General features: G+C 43.8%; 2 protein-coding genes and 1 long non-coding RNA gene across 17 annotated transcripts in view; all 3 read left to right on the forward strand.

Moving 5' to 3' along the window:
- LOC120450068 overlaps positions 1-24,286 on the forward strand; it is a 35,640-nt gene that overhangs the window by 3,389 nt on the left and 7,965 nt on the right. For 14 of the 15 annotated variants that reach the window (XM_039632848.1, XM_039632841.1, XM_039632846.1 and 11 more), the window contains exons 2-3: positions 1,805-3,309; positions 13,142-14,258. In XM_039632848.1, the coding sequence (XP_039488782.1) occupies positions 1,812-3,309; positions 13,142-14,258 (2,615 nt within the window). In that variant the 5' untranslated portion in view covers positions 1,805-1,811. Of the gene's footprint in view, positions 1-1,495; positions 1,516-1,804; positions 3,310-13,141; positions 14,259-24,286 lie in introns of those variants that run through there. The other variant, XM_039632842.2, reaches the window with a different exon arrangement.
- LOC120450072 lies at positions 7,753-11,252 on the forward strand. The gene is made up of 3 exons (XR_005616246.1): positions 7,753-7,883; positions 7,961-8,535; positions 11,165-11,252. It is a non-coding gene; the product is annotated as an uncharacterized LOC120450072 (long non-coding RNA).
- On the forward strand, positions 11,825-13,066 carry LOC120450070. Its single transcript, XM_039632857.2, has one exon. It carries the CDS (start codon positions 11,917-11,919, stop codon positions 13,021-13,023), a length of 1,107 nt encoding a protein of 368 aa, XP_039488791.1. The 5' UTR covers positions 11,825-11,916; the 3' UTR covers positions 13,024-13,066.

Consider the following 24,286-nt stretch of genomic DNA (forward strand, 5'->3'; position numbering starts at 1 on the left):
GCACCACAAAAGCTGAAAGGATTGTGCACTTGAGCAGCTTGCTGGTCGTGTCCATGTCGATGTCCTTTCACGTCCTCGGCTCGCTGGCCATTTGCAGTGGCATTCATTTATAATGAGGGTGGATAGATGGATGGATGGATAAATGGAGAGGAACTGTCATTAAATCAATATCAGTTTGGGCAGCCAAATAAATCTGCGAGCTCATTAAACTTTTACCACGGATATTATGCAGCGAGTGCAACGTTGTTTTCCCCCGGGAAGAAGCAACGCGGCGGATGCGTAATATTTTAAGTGATTCCTTTTGGGTTCACCTCATCCGCCATGTGGTACGGGCACTTTTGAATGATACAGCAACGGACGAGATCACCGGCTATATTTATCTGGCCGTAATCTATATCTTATCCACGTCCATCCTAATTCACGGTCACATGCATTGTGCATTTCGATTAGATTAGATAAATGTAGGCACCATCCGTCGCCATTGTCTCGTGTTTCGGGCCGCTTTCTTATTTACATATTTATTATTACTAGACTTAAGAGCCCAGGCAGTTATTTACACAGTGCGGCTGACTGTTCAGTTGCGACCTTTGTCTCGATTTTGGTCGCTCCTCCTAATTGTGTGGACATGGGTGTGAGTTCACTATCTGCCGATTTGTTTACCTCTTCGCCTGTATTTGCTCTTTTCAGTCAGCTAGTTAGGCGCGTATTCCTATTGACTTTGCGATAAGTTTCGACTGTCTGCTCGGTTCAGATAGTCTGTGTGGCACAAACTGCGCTTTTATCGCCTCCTTTCAGAGAACAATGATTATAAAGAAGTTCGTTTTGTAAGGGCCGTGGGGTAATGTGTATAAAATTAACTTAGCTCATTAGCTGAGTTTAGTAGTTATAAAGTTCTAAGAGAAAGGTTAGCTAGCTTCATTTTATGAGTAGTTATAAAGTTTTGTTTAATCTCTTGTAAAACCCTACAGCAGGGATTTACCGCACTACAGTTGGTTACAAACCACTCAGCGTAGGAGTAGTTCCCACCGCCAGTAGGGCATTGTGCGGTACCAGCCTGGCCAAACTCGTAAATCAATACCGATAACGGTAACCACTACCCTATCACCTACGCCGCATCGCATAGCTTTCAATGTCGCACCGCAGTGTTCCCCACTCACGGCTCTCCGTGTCTCTCGGGGCCTCTCTTCTTGCGTTTTCTGCAAAGAAAGCCCCAACTGGGCCCCAACTGGGCATATGGCAATGCCTTCTCTTTTTCACCCAAGTCGCCGAGCGCAGCAAACAACTGAGTTTTGTTCACTTTTTCAAAGACTTTCACACATCCAACACCTGGAACTCACCTCAGAAGGGTCCGGATATTGGGGGGCTCATTCATATCAATGGAACCTTAATTGTGTTTGATGTGCAGAAAATAACAAACAAACGCATAACAAAGGCATAAGCATAAGTATCAGCAGAAAGTAAAGGTGAAAATCGCCGCGAAAGTCAGTCAAATCGATGAGCAAGAAAATGGCAAAGGTAAAACTGCAATAAACGTTCAAGTTACCCATCGATTTTATCAGTTTGGCCATTAGGGTGCGGCTGGTTGGAATTTGTAACGCAGATAGCTGAATCTCTCAATATACCCGACTTCCGCTGGTAAAGGAAAAACACCGGAATTCGCAACAAACATTGTGTTATAAGTTAATGAGATAATTTTGTGAATTGGTGGCAAGTTGGTTTCACCAGAGAAAAGTTGCATTAAATACTCGTAGTATTATTTCATAACTAACTGGTGCTAATAAAATTTTCCTTGAATTCCTTGCAGTTCCATCATGGAGAAACCAATGCACCATGCACCCGCTCCCGTGGGTAAGGTGAGCCAGATAGCCAACATCTTCCAGCGCAAACCCATCGAGATCCAGCCGGTGGAGCAACTAAGCGCTGTGGCCGCCGCCCACGCCGCTGCCGCCGCCGCCGCTGCTGCCCACCACGCCCACGTCCAAGGAGCACCGGCGGTGCGAACGGAATCCCACTCCGCCAGGTTCAATAACGCGCGGGCTCTGTTCGAGAAATTGGGCGTGGAGTCCAATTCGAATGTGAGTTCGCGACTGTTGCGAAGTGGTTCGCGGGAGGACAACCTGTGTGACGGTTCGGATCGCTCGTCCTCGCGCTCCTCGGATCGCTCACAGTCGCCGCCCAAGCGGAGGACTCCGTTTCCCTCCGGCGTATCACTCGTGCACAATAACAACAATGCCGCCAATGTGGCCCAGAATGGAGTTGCACCCGAGCAACGCTTAAGTAACAGCAAGTTTATTGTGGAACCAGCGGCGCAGGTGGTGCCCACCTCGGTGGTCAAGTATCCGCAGCACAATATATCCCGCTTGAAGTCGGAGGAGCCATCGCCGATTCCACCACCAGCCGGTGGGTCAGTGAGTGCTCTGTTCGCCAGCTCGGGCGCTGACAAGCCGGAGAAACCGGAGCGAAAGTTCAATTCACGGGAGCTGATCGAGAAGCAGAAGAAGTGGACCTCCCATTTCACCAAAACCAAAACAACTCGGACGCACAGCGATCTAAACCGCTGCGACATCATACGTACAGTGCCCGGAACCGGGCTGATCATGGACAGCGAGAAGGTGGCCAAGCCGGCAATGGAACCGCCACAACCTCCGCCAAATGCCAGTCCCAATCCGCCAGCGAGAGCACAGGCACCGCCAGAAATCAAGCCAAGGAGCGGCAAGATTGGCAGTCCGGTGAAGTCGCCGCCATTGCCGCCCATACCGGCGGTCAAGCCAAAGAACGTGAGTCCGGTGAAGTTCAATCCGGATAGGGTGCGCCAGTCGCCGACCAAAACTGCGGATAATTCGCCGCCTCCACCGCCGGCCAAGTCGGCAGCTGTGCTCCAGAGATCCCTGATGCAGGAGCAGCAGGAGCTGCTGAGGAACTCCTGCGATCAGGGCGTGGCACCCATTCCGCCGGAGAAGCCGCGCAAAAAGTCCGTAGATCTCATCGAGGATGCACTGCCCTTGACCAACTGCTCCACGCCCTCATCCTGCGCCTCGCCCACCAGCAGCTACCTAATGCAGCCGGCCAAGAGGGGATCGCTGGACGGTGGATCCGGTAATGGTCAGTATTCCGGCAACGGACTCAGTGGCAGCACCAATTCGGCCGCCTCGGGATCACCGGTGGCCAGTGCCTCCTCGGGACCTTCGTCGCCAGTTCACACTGAGGATGAGAAGCAGGAGAACGAGTCCACGGAGAAGTCGGAGATGGAATACTACCACGGAGGCAACTACAACAGTGTTCCCAGGCGACGACGCAGCGAAAACGAAGGTAAGCTCTTTAAAAGTACAAATTATTCACAAACTTGTTTGGTAGACCAGAACTCATACAATGGGAAAACAATTTCTTTGAAAAAAAAAACTAAAAACCAAACAAAAACCCCGCTGATAACGTTGACAAGGCGACGACAAAGAATATTTGATGACTCATCACGGAGCTGATAGTATTTAGATTAAATGTGCAATTAGAGGCTTCATAAAAGGGCTTTCCAATCGTATTATATGCCCTGCCTGGGGACATCAAAAGTCAGCTAATCCAGGGGAGATCTAGTTTCCATGTTGCTCCACTTTGTTGTGGCCCTTCCTTCCTTCCTTTCCAGACATAATTAATAGCCTTTTGAATCAGGAACCAGAACCAGCAACTCGTCTCAGGGCATTCTCGAACTTCCTTCATTGCGAAGTTTTGAACTTTGCTGGCTCGAGTTCAAACACCTTCCAGACATTCTCCTTGTGTGTGTGTGTGTACTTTGTTGTGTGCTGGCTGAACTGCCAGGTCGACTTCATTGTGCAGTGGCCTCCTGTTGTCCTCCACTCCACACCACTCCACTTCCCCAGCTTATCCCCAGCCATGCCATTCCATTTCATTGCATCCCACATTCATTACAAGTTTTTCTAAGCGGTGTACAAATCGTGACTTGCGCGCCGCCCCAACTCCGCCCTTCCGCCGCCCAAGACCCTTGCCTGTCCTCCTAACACCACCTCTTCAAAGCCTACTCAGTTGCTAGTCCTACACTGGGAGAAAACATCGCCCTCTTATGTCAACTGAGTGCCTTCCTTTCGTGAGCACATCCAAGAAAGTTGTAGGAGAACATTCCACTCATAACTCCACTTACTAACTACAGAATCGATTGATATTAGATTCTTAGTATTAAGATTTTCTGAAATGTGTCTTTAAAGAGTTAGCTTTTTTTTCTGCGTGTGCTCTGGAGGCAAATTCCAATATGGGTCAAACACAGCAGGCATATCAAATGCAGCCCCCAACGACAACGGCTCGACAAGCAGCATTCCAAGCGCTGTGCCCTGCTCCCCGATGCACTTCGTCCTCCTCCGCGAGTGCAATGCTCACAATCTGTCGTCGCCCATCTTCATGGTCCGAGGCTCTTTGGCGTTTGGCGGATTTTGTTGGGATTCCCGCCCCCTCGTGGGCTCTTCTACTTGGGATTTGCTCTTCTAGCGACTCCACACATAAAATTGTATTAATGCCAGATTAGGAATTCAATGATGCGTTGCTCCTCTGCTCCTCTGCCCTCCACCATCGTCCGGGAGTCTATCCCAAGCCATCCCATCCTGCTGCTGATTACAGAATTGGAATTTGCACGCCGCACTTCCGCCAGCAGCCGCAGTTCGCAATCTCAGTTTGATTCGCATCCCGAAGATACCACTTTTCAATGCTCTTTTTGGGGGGGTATTTTAACTTGCGAATCAAAGTGATTAGCAGACTGGGAGGTATTTTTCAGTTTGAATCATTTCTCAATAAAATATTTAATATAATGTAATTGTTAATTACATCACTATTGGCACACTGCCAGATTCGTACAAGTATAGCATATAGTTGGCAAATTAAAATATTTAGCTTGCTAATTACCTGAAACTTGGCTGTGAAACAATATAGCGTGATTGAAAATATAATCACTTTGGCACCAACAGTACCCTGTAGTATTTGACTTGAAGGGTATTTGGAATTTGTGGTTTCTACTGTCTGCTTTACTCCTCGAGTTGTAGCTTCTGCCGATTATTGGTTATCTGCGGACTGGGATGCGAACTGGGGTCTGGAAGTCGTTTTAATTCATAAATGGCAGTGTTGTGTTCATGAAGGGGGCGTGGCGCACCTTGATTTATTGATTTCATTGCTGTGGAGAGCGCACTGGAATTAAGTGGATTGGATTATGTGCTCAAGTTGGGGTAGGTTGTGTGTTGTGTCTGCAATTGCCTTGTCCGTATGAAGTCCCACTTTTTCTTCTTTTCGAATAGAGTGTCTGCCTTTTTTTTTTTGCCTATTTCCCCTATGCTCAGCTATTCTGGTGCTCTTTTAGTAGACCAAACACAATTTTTACAGCATTTTCTTGTCAAATCGCTGACACAGCACCCGTCATATGCTTAGCGCCATCTAAATGCAAATGGCAGAGTGAGTTTGTTGTGCTCTATAAACATCATGAATAGAGTGAATAAAGTGCAGACTCAGATGGATAAAATAGTTTTTTTACAATGCTTTTTTTTGGTAAAATATAATTTAAACTTGCAGATAGCGACTAAAAGTTTTTAAACTCCATAAGAGGGGGGTTCTTTACTAATATTTTCAAATGAATCACTGTACTTATGGCCTTGCCATACCCCAAACGAGTGTCAGACTCGAGACATGACGAGCACACATGAATGGGACATGGACTCGTTGGTGGTAAAATGGGGGGATCGGATCGGGAACCAAATGAACCAAGTGAAATAGAAACATAGAGTCGAGTGGAAGGCCTAGGCTTCTGTGCTGCATGGCACATTTTGAATGGCTTGCGTCCGCCTGTCACATTCACGAGTTTATAAATAACGCGGAAAATACTACTCATACGACTGCGAGAAGATGGGTGCTTTCAGGTGGGGAAGCGTCCCAAACTGAGCACTAAAAGAAACTTAAAGGAAATTAAACTTCCGCAATATTCCCCATAAATCAATGAAGTATATAAAGTTTATTGGCTTGATTGCTTACCAGCGAATATCAAATTAAAATATTCTACAGCAGAAAAGCTATGTAGCTTGCTTAAGTATACAATTTTTCTTTAAGTGCACCATGTCCACCACCTCCGTCTGTCAGTAAATTATGCCCGCCGAAAGTTGCTTGTGCTCCACTTTATGGCAGCACAATGAAACATGATGGGCACAAATATTTTATCATTATATACATACATACATATATACATATTGGTTAATCCCAAACGGAAGGTATTATTTATCACAAATTAAAAGCCGCTCAAATATTGACAATATGTTACGAATAGACTGGGCGAAAAGTGGGGGCTCGGCTGCATTTGTGCTTGTGTGTCGCCAACGCAAACAAAACGAAAACAATGAAGACAACACACACAGTTTTCAACAAACGATGTACGCTTTTATTCACAAAGAGTCGGAAAGAATACCGAAAATTTTCATTATATATAATTCCTTATCAAATTTCAAATTTGTAAATTCCTTAAGTGCCAACTACTGTTTTTGGTCAGTGTATTTGCTTGAAGTGGGTTTCTGTCTTCGCTGGAGTCCCTACAGCCCTGGCAATGATTCATATGGTTTGAGTCGCAGCTATATTCGTGCTCTTAGTTTGCTGACACACCACAGCTTAGTCTGCTGAACAACAGATGGCGCCAGTGACAGAACTGCTTGCACTGCTTGCGACAACTGACCATTAATATTCCTTCAAAAAACAGGCTAGTTTATTATGTTTTTGCTTAAAAATAGTTAGTTTCAAGTTTACTGGCAATACCAATTAATTAGTTTATACTAGTTTTTTTTATAAAATTATAATAAGTTTTATAGAGAGCAAACCATCAGAGTTCAATGATCCAATGTCTTAATGAAAGGCGCGTGGGTTTCTTAGACAGCCACTTGCAGACGTTTTCCCCTCGCTTTTCCTCTTCTTTGTTTGCCTACTTTGACCACCCAGCATCTTCGCATTTTCCTCATTTATGTTGTAGTTTTTCCACAGTTTTCCTTCACTTCTTTTCACGCCAAACTGATGACGTCCATTGCGAAAATGTGCTGAAAAATGTTCACATCAAGAAAATAATCAACGCGACATTTCGCTAGAGAGAAAACTCTTTTGAAATCGTCACAAACGCTGTGTACAGTCCACTGATGGAAATTGTGGGTAATATCCTACAAATAATTCATATTCGTATTGGAATATGAACTATTCCTTGACTTTTGGACAACTATTTTTACTGCTATCGAAAAAAACTGAATATTTTTTATCAAAAAAACTAAAAAAATTTTGTTGTAAATAAATCGTTATTTCCAATCGGCGTTTTAGCCATAACTTGGTCAAAAATGGCCGCACAGCTAAAATAAAGACTGTTTTGTGCTGCTAATAAACATAGCTAACTATGTCTATCCCTACTTTTTTGATTTTGGAAAAAAAAATATTTGACAAATTTTTGCATTTTCGATAAGGGGTACCATCATCAAAATTTGCAAAAACTGGCCAAAAATTAGCATTTCAATGTATGTACATGGATCGATAGGGAATTTTGTTACGAATTCAACGAGGTATGGCATTGTACATTTGGACAACTATTTTTACTGCTATCGAAAAAAAACAAAATATTTTTTATCAAAAAATCGAAAAAAAAATGTGTTGTAAAAAATCGGATATTTTCAATCGAAATTTTTGCCATAACTTGGCCAAAAATTGCCGCACAGCTAAAAGACTGTTTTGTGCTGCTAATAAGCATAGGTAACTATGTCTATCCCTACTTTTTCGGTTTTCGATCAAAAAACTTACAAATTTTATCAAAACTTGAGAAAATACAGCCAATAAAGGAGTATTTTTAATGGATTTTTCGCATAAATTATGGTTCCAAAAAGGTATATAGCAAATTTTCTACTCTGCTTCCGCTTGCTAAATATCATTCTCAGCTATTTTCATTCAATTTTATTATTAGATATCACTATTCGAAAATCAGTCTCGACACTTGGACTGATTCTCTCGGATTTCTGGCCTTTCCCAACATTTCATTTTGCGGATTTTGCAATCTGGCAGCTTGACAAGCGGCGACCCTCGAGAAGAATGTGTTCGAAATCCACTCGGAATACCCTGTAACTTGGCTGCCACATGTCTGGCCCCAAAAAACGCACGCCACAGAGAGAGAGAGAGGGAGAATGTTTCGCCGATCTGTCAGATCTCTCGGCTATATGCCCATTTTCCACGCTCTCTCTTCTTCGCAGCGATGCTGAAAAAGCGAAAATTTTCTGCGGCCGTTCTTCAGTTGATGTCGCGTTGATAAGCGGGCAAGAACTTTCGCAATAAATTAAAAAAAAATAAAAAATTTAATTTCAAACGCGTAATCGAAAGAATTCCCAAAACAAAATACTTCAATATAGTCTATAGTACAGAGAAGATAATCCAAAGCCGTGCAAATCAAAACAAATTATTCGCCGCACGTTGCCCCGATGCGAAGCGAAAAAATAGAAAATTGAAACATATAGTAACCATGAGCTAGGGGCGTGATTTTTGAGGGTTTGTTTCGATTTTCGAGGGGCACGTGAGGTGGCAGATTTGGCTTTTTTGTCCCCCCGACTGATAACAGATAAGAGATCCTCGCCTTCGGAGTCTGGAAATGACTTGAATGGTGCGGAGAGGTCTGGCTTTTTCTTGTCACCGTCGTTGTGATCAGTTGAGAATTTGAACTGTGACGGGAAAGTGCTATTATGGAATGGCGATCCTCTTTTTGAATCAGCTCTAAGTGTGTCCAAGAGGTATTCATTCACTTGCAACTCTACGCATTGCGTAATTCATTTGAAATTGACTGAAATTTAATTGCAAACTGCCCGAGTGACCCTAATATTATATATGCGGCAGTTGCGCTTCAAAACGAGTTAATTGATGGCGGGCAGAAAATACAGATGTACAAAAGATGTACAAATGTGCAAAATGAACGCAAAAGATGCAAACATCTGCCAGCTGCATAGGAGTATCTTCTGGATATCGAAAATTATGGAAGCCTTTCTTTGTTTCGCCGCAGGTTCAGCGAACTGCATTTTGTTTTGGCGACAAACAAAATATTTAAAAAATTCATTCACATTGCCTGGGAAGTTTTTCTTGGCATGGCAACAGCCACCAGAGAATGTTTAAACTTTTCCTGTATTTTTTTTCGCATTTTTCTCGCACACTTCTGCTGCTTTTTCTCCTTTCGCCGAGTTTATTTTCATTTTCAAATTTGAAATTGTATGCCACAACAGAAATATTTGCGATTGTCATGTGTTTGCAGTTTTCGCCATTCAGAGGTTGTAAAATATTTCAGTGCTGGCATTTCTTCCCTTAGTTTGCCTGTTGCTTTTTGCTGCTGGACGGAAACAGGAATGTGGCCAGCATTAAGATACTTTCCTTGGGCCAAGAAATGTCCTCAAGTATTCAAAATCAATTTGAGTTTCAAGTGCTTTAAGTTATTTTCTTCGGTCGTAAGAACTTGGGTTGGCATCTAGTTAGGTTTCCTTTCTCTGTAATTTGGTTTAGTCTACTATTTTTTGTTTATTTACTCAATTTATAGCCATTTATCGATTACCAGAACCATTTTAAATGGTCTCTGTCAAATAAAACTTGTATATTTAAATCAATATAAGATTGTGCTAAGTCACTTAACCATTATTTTATTTATGCATCTTGAAGCGTTTGTTTGCATATACACAAATTCACCTTCTAAAATTTAAAATATTTTTGCAGTCGTTCAGATTTCCGTTTTTTTTGCTTTAATGAATTTCCAGGAGTTTAGCCCGCTCAGCTATTTTGCAGGACATGCAGAGGATCTCTGTGCCCGGTTTTTAGCCACAGAGATTTAAGACTCTCCTTTGTTTTGGTCTCGTTTGTGTTTTCATTATGCATATCTGCATTGTCAGGACTTTTGGAAGTTGACCCAACAAGCCAGCAAGTACACGAATGCCGACTTTCTATATCATTCCACACACTGCAGCTGCCTTTCTTCCCGGGGATTCCCCTTCTTATCTGTGGGTTTTTGGCACATTTTGACAGCAACTTCCGTTTTTTGTCTTGACATTTCTTCTTGCGTCTCTTGCAAAATCTTCCCTTTCTCTGTTTTTGGCTTCTCTAATTTGCTGTCGCTTTGTTGTGGTTCCTCAAACAATTATTTTTGCATTTTACTAGGCAAATTTGTTCATGGTTTTACTGGTCGTTCCTCAAAGTGAAAAGCAAGTGGCTACATTTTTCACCCATTTTTCTTTTATAGCAAACTCAAATCGATTTTTTCGCCTTTGATTTATGAAAAGCATTGGATGATTGTGTATATATGTATGTAGTTGCATTTTTTCTATTCATTCATTTTCATTGCTTCAATTACTGCGGAAGTTATTTATAAACCTTGATTTATTGGAAACTTTTCCCTTTTCGTTTGCCCCCTTTTCCGATTTGCCATTTGTTACTTCTCATTAATTGTCTTTTGTTTGCTTTTGTTTTAATTCTCGTGCTATTTTTTGCAAAGCATTTATTTCTGGCCCGGTTTTTCATTAATTTTCGCATCTCATTATACAACGCACACACACACACACACACAGAGCGAACAAAAGTGTGATTTTCCCCTTCGATTTTTCATCGATTCCAATTGCGTTTGTTTACGCCTCCTCCCCCTTCTGCCTCCCTCCATCCATATTGGACGACCTTCGGAATTTGGCTTGAATTTTCATCAAGTTTATTTACTTGAACCGAAACAGAAATCACACATACGCCGCATTGGCCCTCCCCCAACTGACCGACCTCAGTTTGCCCCGTTTGCATTAAGTATTCATGCTGCTCTTAATTAAAAGCGCACGCATGTCTAATTGGCATTAAGCATACGCCAGGGTGCACTTGACCAGCTCCAGCCAGCTGGCCAAGTCCGGCTGCTGTGGTCAGTCAACTGGCAGCACCCGAAATCCATCCTGGCCTGGCCTTGTTATCATGTCCTCGGCAGGCTCTCCTCTTTGCTGGCCAACAACAGCAGGCTGTGTGAGAGTGACATTTGCATTGAAGGATTGCTTTGCCATTCAAATACTTACTCAAACTCCGTGGAAATTTATGAAATGAAACCCATACCCTTTTTTAATCATGGTTACTATATGAGCACTCGTTTTTATTACTTAATTCACCATCTGTTTAGTAATCACAACATGCGTAGCTCAGAACATTGATAAGTGTTTAGTGAAGGGAACAAAAATGTGTCTCAGTTTGCGAAAACTTTGCCAAGCCTGTCGAGGTTAGTACTAGTACTAGGAATGAAGAGCGTGTTTGCATAAAAACTATACTTGAATACAAATATTTAAAATAGCTCAAGACGTTTATTTATCCGCGTCCAAGATAATTGGCAAACTTACAAAACTTCTAAGACATTCCACTGTCAATTGGAAAATGCCTACACGTTTTACCAAAAAAATATAGTATATATACATATAAATATGTCGCATGTCTGCTCCATCTCCCCACTAAAGATCCCCAAGGGTCCCATGAAGAGATGTACATATACATACGCGTATTTGGAGGCGGCTGGCTATATTTATGCCTTCCGTTGACAGCTTTAGCATCGGCACCTACACACGAAAATAGTCGTCTGAAAAGTCCCAAAATATATATGTGTATGCAGGTTGCGATTAGCTCTGATCCATTAAGGCATTCGTGTTGCCCAGCGAAATTCGTGCATAAATAAATAAATTAGGAAAATGTGTAGTTAATTAAACAATTCATTCAAAGTGTCACAACATTTAGCGCTGAGCCTTGTGACTCACATATCTATATTTTCAAGCTAAGGAATGTGTGAACTATTCAAATATCAATGGAATCAAACCTTGACACTTTTGGATTGTTTGATCAAAACCAAATTAACAATATTACACGCTTGAATAAGTTAAATGAATTATGTCAGATTCCAAAGAAGTGGCGAGCGAGAGATGGAAGAGTACTAGCCATACCAGCCTACTCCTGACCACATCCCACACTCATGTGCCGCACGAGGAAAGCCGCACCAGTGCGCATCGCAGTCAGAATCAAAGTAGCAGTGCCAGGATATTGGAGGAGAACGACCAAAAAAATAGCGCACTGCTCTCCAACGACTTTGTGCTGATGCTGGACTGCTCGCCCAGTCCGGAGGATGTGTTCTGCGAGAATACGCCAGAGTTCAGGACATCCTGGCTGTGGCTCAACAAACTGACCACCTTGCACTGCCACACGCTCTACGATCTGCGCATGCGCAACGCTTACATGAGTCATTTCATCGTGTGCCTGAATCAAAGACGGCTGACTGGCGTTTTCGAGCAGCCTCCTCCAGTGGAGTTGACTTGGTTGGACTTCTCGGAGAAGCAAACGGCTCAGCAGTCCGCTAACCCAACTGAAATGCCGCATTTGTGTGATCTGAATGAATCCTCTTTGGCTGCAGTTAACTCCCCTTCATCACATGGCTGCTGTGGCAATCGGTCCACCTCTGAGTATTGGGATGCCTTCTCGAATTGTCGTCGTCCTTCGGGCGGAACTACTGACTCCATTCCAAAAGCACAACTCTGTAGGAGGCGACAGCTACTTCGTTCCGTTCCCATGACCAGTGATGACGAAGTGCGTCAGCTTTACAGAAACCACAAAGTGAATTTCCGTTTAAGCAATTCCACTTCCTCTGCCGCAAAATCGTCCACCAGTCGTTCGCTGTCTTCGCCATCTAAATTTCTGCCCAGTAGGAGGAAGCCCAATGCGTTTCGGAATGCAGGTAGTCAAAAGTCACCCGAAGAAGCTCGCCAACGTATGATCGAGTTGATGGAAATCATTAGGATGGAGTTGCGCGGTGAACCGGATCCGGATAACAAGGACCTCTTGGAGGAGGAGCTGAAGAGATATCGCGAGTTTTTCGAGCAACATTTGCAGGATAATTCTGATTTCGAGCCGCATTTGAGTGATAATTCGAACTCGGAGCGCGCTTATATGCTTCTCAATATGCAAAAGGATTTGATTAGGATGCTCAAAGAGGATTTTGCATAATGAACAAACTATGTAGTTGCATAATAAAAGATTCTCCTTTTAACTTACGGGGTTTTAGAACTGGTAGCTTTCATTTATAATGTATGCCTATATTAATGGTTCATTTCTCTTCTTCCAGGTCGCAAATCTGTGGACGACTCTTCGCCATCGGCCAACAACCAACAGCAGCAGCAACATTCCATTCCGGGTTCCGCCAACGGATCTCCCCAGCGAGTGGCCAACAAGCGCAGCAGCATCACGGTGAACATGCCAGCCGCCGGTCTTGGCCAGCGTCCTCCGAGCATTATATCGACGACCAGCCAGGACGAGGGCGGCTTCAATGAGTCCACGCCGGAGCTGAAGGCCAAGCTGCAGCCCGCCTACGACCAGACGGAGGAGCAGCCGCACAGCCTTAACTACGTGGACGTGGGCTATCGCCTCAATCCCGATGGCAGCGAGAGTCGCGAGGTCTACGGATCGGAGGCTGAGCTATACGACACGGCCAAGGTGACCGATATGCAGCGCAAGTTCCACGGAGCCAATGGTTTCGGGCAGGAATCGAGCACGGTTTATGCCATCATCAAGCCGGATATGCAGGAATCCCAGCCAGTGGCACCCGCAAGAGGCGTTCTCCTCCAGTCGCCCACTTCGTCCAGCGTTGAGGGATCCCCACTGCATCGTGGCTCGTACAATTCCCCACCCGTGGGAGTGGTTTCACCAATAAGGCGACGCAACAGCAGTAATCAGGATCAGGTTGTGGGTGGTGGAGGCAGTGCCAAGTCCACGCCTCCCTGCTCGCCCGCCCGTTCGGCCTTGGTGAAGGGCATTGCGCCGATTGCCTCCATCGATGCGCACGAAGAGGAGGAACTAGATCTCGCGGAGGAGGACGAGCACCTGGCCGTCGAGTATGTGGAGGTGCTGGAACTCCAGCACGACGACGATGAGGAAGAGGCTCCTGTTCTGCCCGAACGACGGGCTCCAGCTCAAGGCTCCCTGGAGCTGCAGGACCTGGAGTATGCCGATACAAGCGCTGGCGAGGATGAGGAGGACATTATCAACCACTTGAAGGGCGACGATATACTCGATGTGGAACTAATCGACGATGTCGTGGATGAGGTGATCAAGGTTCATGTGAACCACAGTGTGGCCATCGCTCCTTCGGTTCAAGCTGCTCCTCCAACTGCGGCGATTCCGCGGGTGGACAGCCTGCCGGATGACATGACCGCCGCCGAGGCCGAAAGATTGTTGAGCTCTAGGTAAGTCACTTAAAGTAAAGTTTATTTACTACATTTTGTTACGTGTAATCTAGGCATGTGTCTTGTTTCTTATGTAACTTATTAAGTAACTTATCAAGTATGTCTGTACTTAGCATGTTATTCTTTTAGTTTTTATATAGTTTATATAAAATCATATAATTCATAAACTATTTCTTATACTTTAGCCCTTAGTGTATCTTGTTTTAAATCTTTATTTATGTCTGCATATCTTACATATATGTATTATCTATTTATTATGTAGTGCATTGTACTCAAAGCATTTTCTTATTTGTCTGCCCATATTCATCATTTTATGTTCAGCTATTCCTAGTTAATCAGCACAAGTAGCCAAATAAAATACCAACATTTGCCCTCACCCATTCTGTGTATATTAGGATAGCTTCTCATTAGCATTTTATATATTACTTCTAGCCAATAATCGATCCAGAAATCCATTCTGTCTGCAGTTTGCCTGCATTTTCTTGGCCCTGCTTGAACTTTAGTCACTCGCTCACATATGGAGCAAATATTTACTTTGCACCACCCACATTCTCTGTGCGAGGATTTCGTGTAGCCCTCCTCTGCCTGGTTACTATTCATCATCAGCTTAGTCACCTTTCAACGCCGGCTTTGTTGTAATTGTAAGCTAATCTGTCGCTTGTCAACTGCTGATGCACTCCGGACTCTCCATCCGGAGTCTGTTCCGCCCGGAAGTGTTGACTCCGGCGGAGTTCAAGTTAAAGTTGCAGTTGCAGTTGCACGTGAATAGTCGCTTTTGTGCAGCTGAGCTGATGGCCAAAGCTGGTGCCACTTTAAACTGTCGAACTCGTTTAGGTATCTCCAACTCTGAGCCAGGTCTTTCAGGCATCGCCAATAAATATTTATCATTGAAATTACAAAAGCGAACTATGCATGGGGGATTTACCCATGCCTGCAGTTTGGTGTTTTACCCCTAAACGTTTTCAGGTGAAACCCAAATGCTCGAGTTCAAACTGGGCGCTTAAAGGGTATATCTGAGTATATCTAGATTTTCGCAGTCATTTATTCTTGCCGTGGCTTTTTGCGATTCGCACGATTCGTGGCTGCGCCCAGAATTGACTTGCCATTGATTTATTGTCTACAGACAGGGGAAGCAACCTGAACCTCTAACCTCTAAACTCCAACTTCCACCCTCGCAGCTCTTGCACATATTAAAATGCACTTTTCCAACGATTTCCCAGCAAGTTGTTTCCATTTCAATCGTTGTAGTTATTGCGCTTATTTGCGTTTACGTTCTTCAGACTTCGACGCTTTTGTTTCGTGGCAATTTATTATGAGCGATTGCGAGGAAGAGGAATTACGTATCCTTTACGTAGCCTTTGCTTTTAGCGCCACCTCGTCCTGGAATTTTCACGTTTCGCACGCAAATAAGCAATTTCGTTTTAGCCGCGGAAAAAATTACACTTAACCGTAGTTTCTTTGGCAATAACACATACATATATGTGTGCTGGGCTGCATACGTCAATTAGTCGACCGTTTTTTCGGGTCCTTTATTTATGAACGTTTTCCGTGTGACGACGAGACGAGTGGAGTCGGGCTCAACTTGGAGTGAAAACTGGCAACGAACAAGCAGCTTTCCCGACGCTTTTCCACTCGTTTTTCTCTCTCCTTTCGTGAGACGCATTTCCACTCATTTTCCGCTCCTGCGTGTCCTGTGCAGTTTTGTCCTGCATTTGCGGAGCCACTCGAATCGAATCACATGCCCGCCGCTCGTTCATCCTGTCGCATGGCTGGAAAATCGTAACGCTGCCAAAAAAATAAGAATAGGAAAACGCAGAACGTAGAACGTAGAACGTAAAACGGGAAATTCGGCGCGCGAAACGAAATCCGTTTTGGTTGGCAAAAATAAAGTGGCAAAGGCGGAAAAACGCACGAAATGTGAGGCAATCTCTCCGCTGAACATCGTTTTAATTAACATTTTCGTGCCCGAGCGCAGGAAATAAGTTTTAATTAAACTTTAAGTCCCGCGTCGCCAGTGGAACTGCAGCTGGAGCAGCTGAAGTCAACAGAGTCAACAGTGCAGACGTCTTTGGTAGGTGAAAAATATTATTATCAATATTTAATGTTCGCCATCGTTGGCAATTTGCTGCCTGCCGATGACATTTGGCCGCCCTGCTGCTGTTGTTGCTGCTGATGTTGCTGCTGATGATGATGAACGGATGCGAAACCCATTGCGAGGATATATCCGGTTATGAGTGCCATTATCAGTGCCTTGTTGGCTTTTAATTAGAGTCGCTCACATGCGTCGTAAGTCTCGTTAGTGGCCAGTTTTCAGTTTTCATTTTCTGTTTTCCGAGTTCGGTCTGTCAGTAGGCGCACTCACTGCTCATCAGTGTGATGTCTACTTACCCATTTCTGCAACTCGTTGCTGGATTCTCTGTCGGTTGGCCAGTTCCTTTGCATTAATGGCAATTGGTCCTGTGCCTCCTGCCTGTGATTTGTTTGCCAACAGGACGCTTTTGTGGTTTGACATCATCGTCTGCTTCAAGGATATTCGGAATGAGGTCTTTGCGGTTAATTTGGCACTCAAAGTCGATTAGTATAATCACAGCATACCGCATTAAATTCCTTAAATTATTGATTCAGAGTTTATTTACAAAGTGACTCGCTATTGAAATAGTTCCAAGAAAGCATGCAAATAATATGGGTTTTTACAAATGGTTTTTATTATCGTTATGGCTTTCCTACTGCATATTAACCAGATGACTGCATGTTAATCAAAGTGTATTAATCTTAATTTGCCAAATAGTTAATGCATTGCCCCAATTATTTACTACTTAAACTAACGATGTTTGCATTTTTCTGCTGAGCACTAGGAGAAATCAACAAATCTTCTTAACAAGAATAACTAATTTAAAAAGACCGCCATTTGACAACTTCTTTTGCCAGCCATTTTCGTGATTAAACATTTTAATGAGTTTTTTGCTGATTATGCAGCCCGTCTCCTTTGGCCCTGCATTTCATTTAGTTTATTCAAATGAAATTTGTGTTAAGTGTAATTCGAGCGCAATCACAAAAACCAACAAACGGGGAATCCCAGTGCTCCATCCCAGTGCTCCATCCCAACATCCTTCATCCTTCCTGGCCATCTCCTTCATCATCGTCACATCCTGGGCGACATCGCCAAAGGCATCAACAGGGCGACAAGTGCTAATCGCTCATTTGGCATTCAATATGCTGGCTTTTCCCCGCCCGAATCTCTGCGTTTTCCCCCTCGTCTTTTTTTTGGCGTTGGTGGTGGGGAAAATGGGGGAAAGTGGGGAAAGGACGGGGAAATGCATTTCAGTCAAGTTTGCCTTTGGTCTTCGCTGCGCTTTTAAGCTTATTTAAATTGCGGTGGCGACTTAAGCCACAGGGGAGTGTGGGTTAAAGTGGGTGGGTGGTGGTGCCTGAGTGGATAGTGGGTGGCTGGGAAATGAATAGTGGGCTATAAGTGCATTGTGCAAGTGGTTTCTGTGCTTAGTTAAATTGTACGAGTGTCTCCTCTTTCACTTTGCGTTCAAGCGACAGCAGCAGGAAATGAGTTAATGTGGGATCGCTTCAGTCAAGGATTTGTCGTGGAAACAAAAAACCAGCAGTAAATGGGACTTTTAGCCAGGACATGACATGACATTATTGCATCACTTCCACACACCGAAATAAAATGTAACCAATTGATTTAAGCCCCCAAAGAGAAGGGCAGTAAACTCGAAAGTTTTCTACCCCGTTGTTATGGCATACTTTTCTGCACAATTTGCCCCTTCAAAAGAAGTTTCTGCCCAGCTACAGGACCCTCATATTTTCGAGAGTCCTTTTGTATGATTATCGCCTGCACAATTAACATAACTTTAGGGCTGGAAAAATGATTTCATCAGGCGCATGCAACTTTCGAATGAACTGAAGTAAATTGCATAATTTCAGCCTGCAAAAAAAACAGAAACAATTTGCCTGCGAGCGGCAAAAGTGCAAGTTGGTCAACTAATTGAAAAACTTCACGCCCCCTGGGAATGCTTTTCGAAATGCAAAATTGAAATTCATTTGCAGCCCTCAGTTGGCAAGGGTGCCATCCTCAGTTGGCAGTGGCAGAAAGAAGGCCCAGGGAAATCGCACATACGCAGCGTTGTCACAAGTGTCAATTGCTTAACTCTCTGATCTCGCCTTTTTGGCATTCAACTCTCTCTCTCTGCTGGCTCTTTCCTACTAGCGCGCAATTTACATAAATTGCAGCAGCGACAGCAGTTACGGCCATGTGTTGATGATGTCCTTGTCGTCCTTGGCCAAAAGTCGTGGCCAGAGGAGCAGCCAGAGCAAGGACCGGTACCAGCTGCAAGTCCAACTCTCATTTATCTTTCGGCCAAATGTTTGGGGCTCAACAGGAGCAACTCTTTTGTGTCGTCCTTTTTTTTTTTTTTGTTTTTTTTTTGGCAGCCTGCCCAGCTGAGCTCGCTGTCCCCAAAACGTTTGTCCTTGACACCAGGCCTGTTCTCCACATCCACATCCACCTCCACATCCTTCGCCTCTCTTATCCTTTTTCTGAGTGCGGCAAGTGGGCCAAATTTTCGGGCAATTTGCTGGTCAATTGTGGGCCATTTTCGGCATTGGCCTGTGTAATTGCGGAGTACTTTCAACTGCACCCTGAACAATTATTCGCAACTATAGTTTAAAAACGCTCAGGAAACCAAAAACGTTAGCTTTCCTTTAGCACCAAAAATAGTAACTTTATTCTCCTTCTGACACCTAGCAAATGTCTAAAAACTATAAACTTTTTCTTAAAGTGTCCTTGTAGAAGCGGAATGCAGAACTGAAACTGATTGCAGGATTAAGTTTCTTAGCGGCTGCCACTTCTCAGTGCGCCGTTTTTTGGATGACTCTAGCTGTTGGCCATTTTCTAGTTAACTTGGCCCTTTGCGCGCTCAACATTTTTTCCGCTGCCTGTTCCGCTGGCAACTTTCCTCTTTTCACGCTTTCTCAATAATTTTTTGTATTCGGCGGTTTTAACTTTGCCTTCTATTTTCATTTCGGTTAGTTTCTGCCATTTTTTGTTTTTTTTTTTTCGCTTTCTCTTGGTTAGCTTGAACTTTTGCTTTTGACTGCATTTAAAAAAAGTTTTCGGTTTCGCGTTTTTAGTGCTAGTATTTCTTGCGCTTTTACTATTGTTGCCCCCGCTTTGCTGGGGCGTTGTAATCTTATTTGTGTGCTTGGCTTATCGCACGCCCCTCTGCCCACTTTTGTTTTTTATATTTTTAGTGTTTTTATTTCAAAAATCCCCCTCCCATTCCACCCCCTCCATCAGCCGCTCAATTGCAACCGAAATGGCAACAAAGTGGGCGGCGCTGGGAGGCGAGAGGAAGTGTAGTGCAAGTGCAACGCAAAAGTTTCGAAGGCAACTTGGAAATGGAGCACGAATGACGCTTTGGCCCATTTGTTGGTATTTATTTCAATAGTTCTTGAGATACTCTACGCTTGAAAGGGTCGCTCAGGAAAGTGGTGACTATCTGAAGGGTTACTAGTGCTTAATATTATTAAAAATAATAAATTTAAATGAGAGTAATAGTTATCTGTTATAGTTGCTCGTAAGAAGTGAACCTTCTTTTACGAAAAACAAATCTGTAATTATACAACTAGTTAATGCCAAATTAATCAGTTTACTCTGTTATTAAGAGAAAGTTTTCTAAAAAGTGCGGCCTTCAAAGGCTGGCAAATCGTTGTGAAATTCCCGAGGGGCTTTTCCCAGCGACTTGTGACTGTGCGCTTCGTCCTGTGCCTCCATTAGTCGCCTCTAGCGATTCTTCCTTCAACGCCGGTCCACTAATGCTGCCCCTCATCTCTTATCCTCCATCTGATGTGAAAGCAGCTCTTCAGAGGCGACTTTCTGGGTGGGACGCACCTTTAGCACTTTGTTTTGTCCTGCTGACTGTTGTCCTGCTGTCTTGCAGTCCTTGCTTCCTGGAGTCCTTGGTTCCTGGCGTTCCAGAGTCCTGGTGACTGTTTACCCAGTTGCTCGCATAACTTTCAGTTTGAGGCAAATACTGCAATTTATAGCCGCTGCGTGCGATGTGTGACGTGTCTCTACTAATTCGGTGGGTGTTGCTGAAGCCGGGGTGATAAAGATAAACAGGTGAAGAGTCCGGGTGTTTTTATTTGCCACGCTGATTGCCTGCAAGTGGGAATGCATTCACTTTGCCCGGGCAAAGTTTCTGCAAAAGTTTGCATTTTAGTTGCAAGTTATGGAATTTTTATCCTCGATCGTTTTTTTTATACCCCCTCCTGCTGCTTTCGGTCGGGCGGGTGAGTGCAGTATAGTGGTGCCCAAATTATATTTAAAACACTTTTTATATACATATTTGTGTATGCAGAGCACTCAAATTGTTGGCATCTGGCACGCCGCGCACTGCAAAAAAAAAAAGGGGAAAAAATTTAATGGGTGGGGCAAATAATGTAGGCAGGTAACTTTCGCTACGAGCTGATTAAAGGAAGCAGAGTTTTTCATTTTCCCGTAGATTCTTCGAGCGTTTAATTACCTCAATTTCCTGCACAATCTACCAATGAATGGGCAAAATGCAAAATGTTGTTGCTGCTGGTGGATGGAATGGAATTGATGCTGGAACAGTTTATCGCATTGTTGCCACTTGAATCGAATGGGTTTCCAATTGAACGTTGCTCATACGCCATGTTGATACTGTTGACATTGTTGTTTCCATTTTCTTGTTCATATGCGGGCCAACACACAGCGCAAACACAACACACGCCCACACTCGTCCTCGAATATAATTGTTGCCAAGTTGTCATTTTCAACATTGTCATCGTGCTCGCTGCTCCTCCTCCTGCTCCTCCCCCTGCAACTCCTCCCCGATGTCCTTTGTCGTCCTGTTATCATCGTGCGTTTGTGATTTTTCTTGATGCATACTTTGGTGCGCACGCAGTAAATATTGTTCCCGCCTGATTGTTGTTGTTGTTTCGTTTCTGTGCCGCCGGAGTTGTGTAGCTGCTGCTGTGGAATTTGTGCTCTGTGTTCTTGTGCCGTACGTGTTCGCCATGATAAAATGGGGTTTTTCAATTTTCATAGTTGCCACACGGCGAATGCGATTCGCTTTGTCCCGCCTCTGTGCATTCAAATTGATATTGTGTGTGATTGAGAGCTAAACGGGTTAACCTCTGATGTGTTGGCCCAATTTATGCAGATAAATCCGTAACGATAATGCCACCAAACAATTGCAAAGTCAGCCGCAGAGCTTTTGCCTTTTTGCATATGCGCGAAATGGGGAAAATATTCTGAAATATTATTAGACTCTCTTAAAGTATACGATGATATTCGTAGGTTTAAACAGTTTAAAAGCTAATTTGATAACCGCCCAAACAGCAGCCAATTTGGGCTATATATCTCCCCTTGAACATCGTACATCGCACATCGTCACATTATCCTCGTCATAGCTCACCTTGACTTGGTTTTGGCCAGGCCAACAACTTACTCTATGTTCCCCTCTCCACTCCACTCCACTCTGCTCCCAATCCACTACATTCCATTCCGCCAAAGACACAAGTGACTTTGAACTGGACGAATGCCGGATGATGGAGTCTAGTCCATCGCCTCGCAAGCCGAGCAAAACTGCTATTAATAAACGAAAATGCTCGCTGTAAAACTCACGAATGACTAAACATAAATTCTGTTAAATTTATCACAACAATGGAGGGCTAACCCAGTCAGACACATGACGTCATTGTGGGCCAGGGCCACAGTCAGGAGCAGCACATGGAAAACTCACTCGGAGAGCGAGCGATTTTCCACAGCGGGGGGAAAACTCGCTCTTGAGTGAGTTCAATCCGCTCTCAGTTTGTGGGGCAAGGCTTTTGCATTGCGGTTTCCCGCTGGCCGTTGTTATTTGAATTAATTATAAATGTACGAGTATGACGAAACAATGAGCAGACTGACCTTGTTTGCGGCTCTCTGTGCAAACGCCTTTTAATGGCACTTTCCATATGTCCGTTGCTTTTCTCCTAATCAACTTGTGCTCCAATAAATGGGAAAGGAAAAGTGTTGGAGCGCGCACTCCTCTTCCCAACTGCGTTTTCCGGCTTTTCCGACTTTTTCGCCTTTTCCGCCTTTGTTTACTCGGCACAAACGGAGAATTCCAAGCGTCGCATAATTGCATTTGTCTTTCGCAAGTACCATGGGCCAAAGAAGTGGTTTTGTGGATAACCCTGGGACTCTGGATAATAGTGTTTCAAAATCAATGTAATAAAGCAGAATTTCAATTTTCATTTTTGTTTAGATAGCAGACCACATACATTATTTAATGTCCTTTAAGTTAATGCCCATTCCCAGAGTTTTATCCGCTCGCAATTATTTTCCCGTCGACGATGAAACTTTGTCATCGTTGTTTCGCGCGTCGCACGCGGCGTATGCGTAATATTTTGTTATGCATGCAACTGCGTTCGCTTTAGGCAACCCGTGTGGTTTCAGGTGTGGTTAAAAGAGGAATCGGCTTGTCCCACATTCCCCAGCAATTAAAAACGGTAGCGTGTTATTTTTATTTTAATTAAAAAGGAATAACTTTATGCTAATTCCTTTTCGTTTTGCCCGACTGAAGGGGATCGTTTGGAAAACTAAATCCTTCCACCTCCACTGGCCAACTCCTCCCGTAAGCCGCTTAGTTAGCCGCTGGAATAAGTTTGCAGTTTTGTGTTTGGGCCATTTCAATTGTTGTTGTTGATTGTTTGTTTTGTTCAAATGGTCACGAAATAGAGAGCAATATACAGATTTCGTTTGCAAAACGCTGACTAATTGTTTTATAGCATTTTATTGGATTGCATTGGGGCTATCGAAACATTCGAATTGTTTTTCAATGGACCCACCGTAACCACCGTCAACTGTGTTGTGTTGTGTTGGCAATATCGTTGAATTTTAGGCCATTTGCAATATGTTTTTGGACGCCAAGCTAATTACACTTTGCTGCGCTGCGTGTGAAAATGCCAATTGCAATTGCAATTACATAAATGCACTGCAACTTCGCTGGAAAACTCATTTAAATGCATGCTGTAACCGTGTGCTGTGTGGTGTGGCAGCACACCTGAGGGGGCAAATGGAAATGGAAAAGTGGAAAAGCGGGAAAGTGCCCACTTTGGGCCTGTGTGCTGCACTGTTTGTTGTTGCCTCACTGTCTGCCACTTGGCTCTCATTATCAACAACATAATCAACCACTTGCAACTACTGAGGCTCTGTGTGTTAGTTTCAATGATTAGCCGTGTTCTAAATGCACGGGAAAAAACTATTTGCAATCTAATTTGGATAAACTAAATAAGCAAAATAAGTTCCAGCATAATTTTATTTAAAGGGAGCTTTATTATTTTACATTTCAAACTGATCGTCATCTATTCATATATATAATTACCATTAATATACCTTTAAGTTTTTACACTTTACAATTCCTTTATTGCATGTGCCATTAATTTTCTGTAAACAAATAGTAATAAAGGCGATTGTTATTTCCACTATAATTTCTCGCTGTGTGTGGGCTCGTTGTCGTTGTCGTTGTCGCTGGCAATTGTTGGCAGTAATTAACAAACACTGCGATGGGCAGATATCCACCTTACACGTGACGTCACGCACAAGTGAGAGTGACAAACACTTAAACGTTAAATGCACCCAGCTAACTGAACTGAACTCAGCTGAGTTGAACTGAGCTGAGTTGACAACTGTCTGCCTGTTCTACCTGTGCTACCTGGGCTACCAGGTTTCCTCACTTCAGGTGCCATTGCGTGTGCAACACGGCGTATGCGACATAACTTTTCACCCGATTTTCCAGCCAACTCGCCTGGGGGCTACGTGCTCGTGTAAGCGTGCATGTTTAATTTGGCATTGCGTACTTTGCGGCGCTGACTGCATTTTTCCTCCGTCCTCAACTTCAACTTCACTATGTTATTACGTGCAATTAAAGGGCGCCTTGTTATTAATTTAAGCTGAAATAACAGCAAATTATCGACTACAAACTGAACAAAAATCGATGGACCCA

The sequence above is a fragment of the Drosophila santomea genome, chromosome 3L (assembly GCF_016746245.2).
Source record: "Drosophila santomea strain STO CAGO 1482 chromosome 3L, Prin_Dsan_1.1, whole genome shotgun sequence".
Taxonomy (NCBI): domain Eukaryota; kingdom Metazoa; phylum Arthropoda; class Insecta; order Diptera; family Drosophilidae; genus Drosophila; species Drosophila santomea.

Bases quoted from the DNA above. Each gene is read 5' to 3' on its own strand.
- LOC120450070 (XM_039632857.2), top strand. From the start codon at position 11,917: ATGTCAGATTCCAAAGAAGTGGCGAGCGAGAGATGGAAGAGTACTAGC.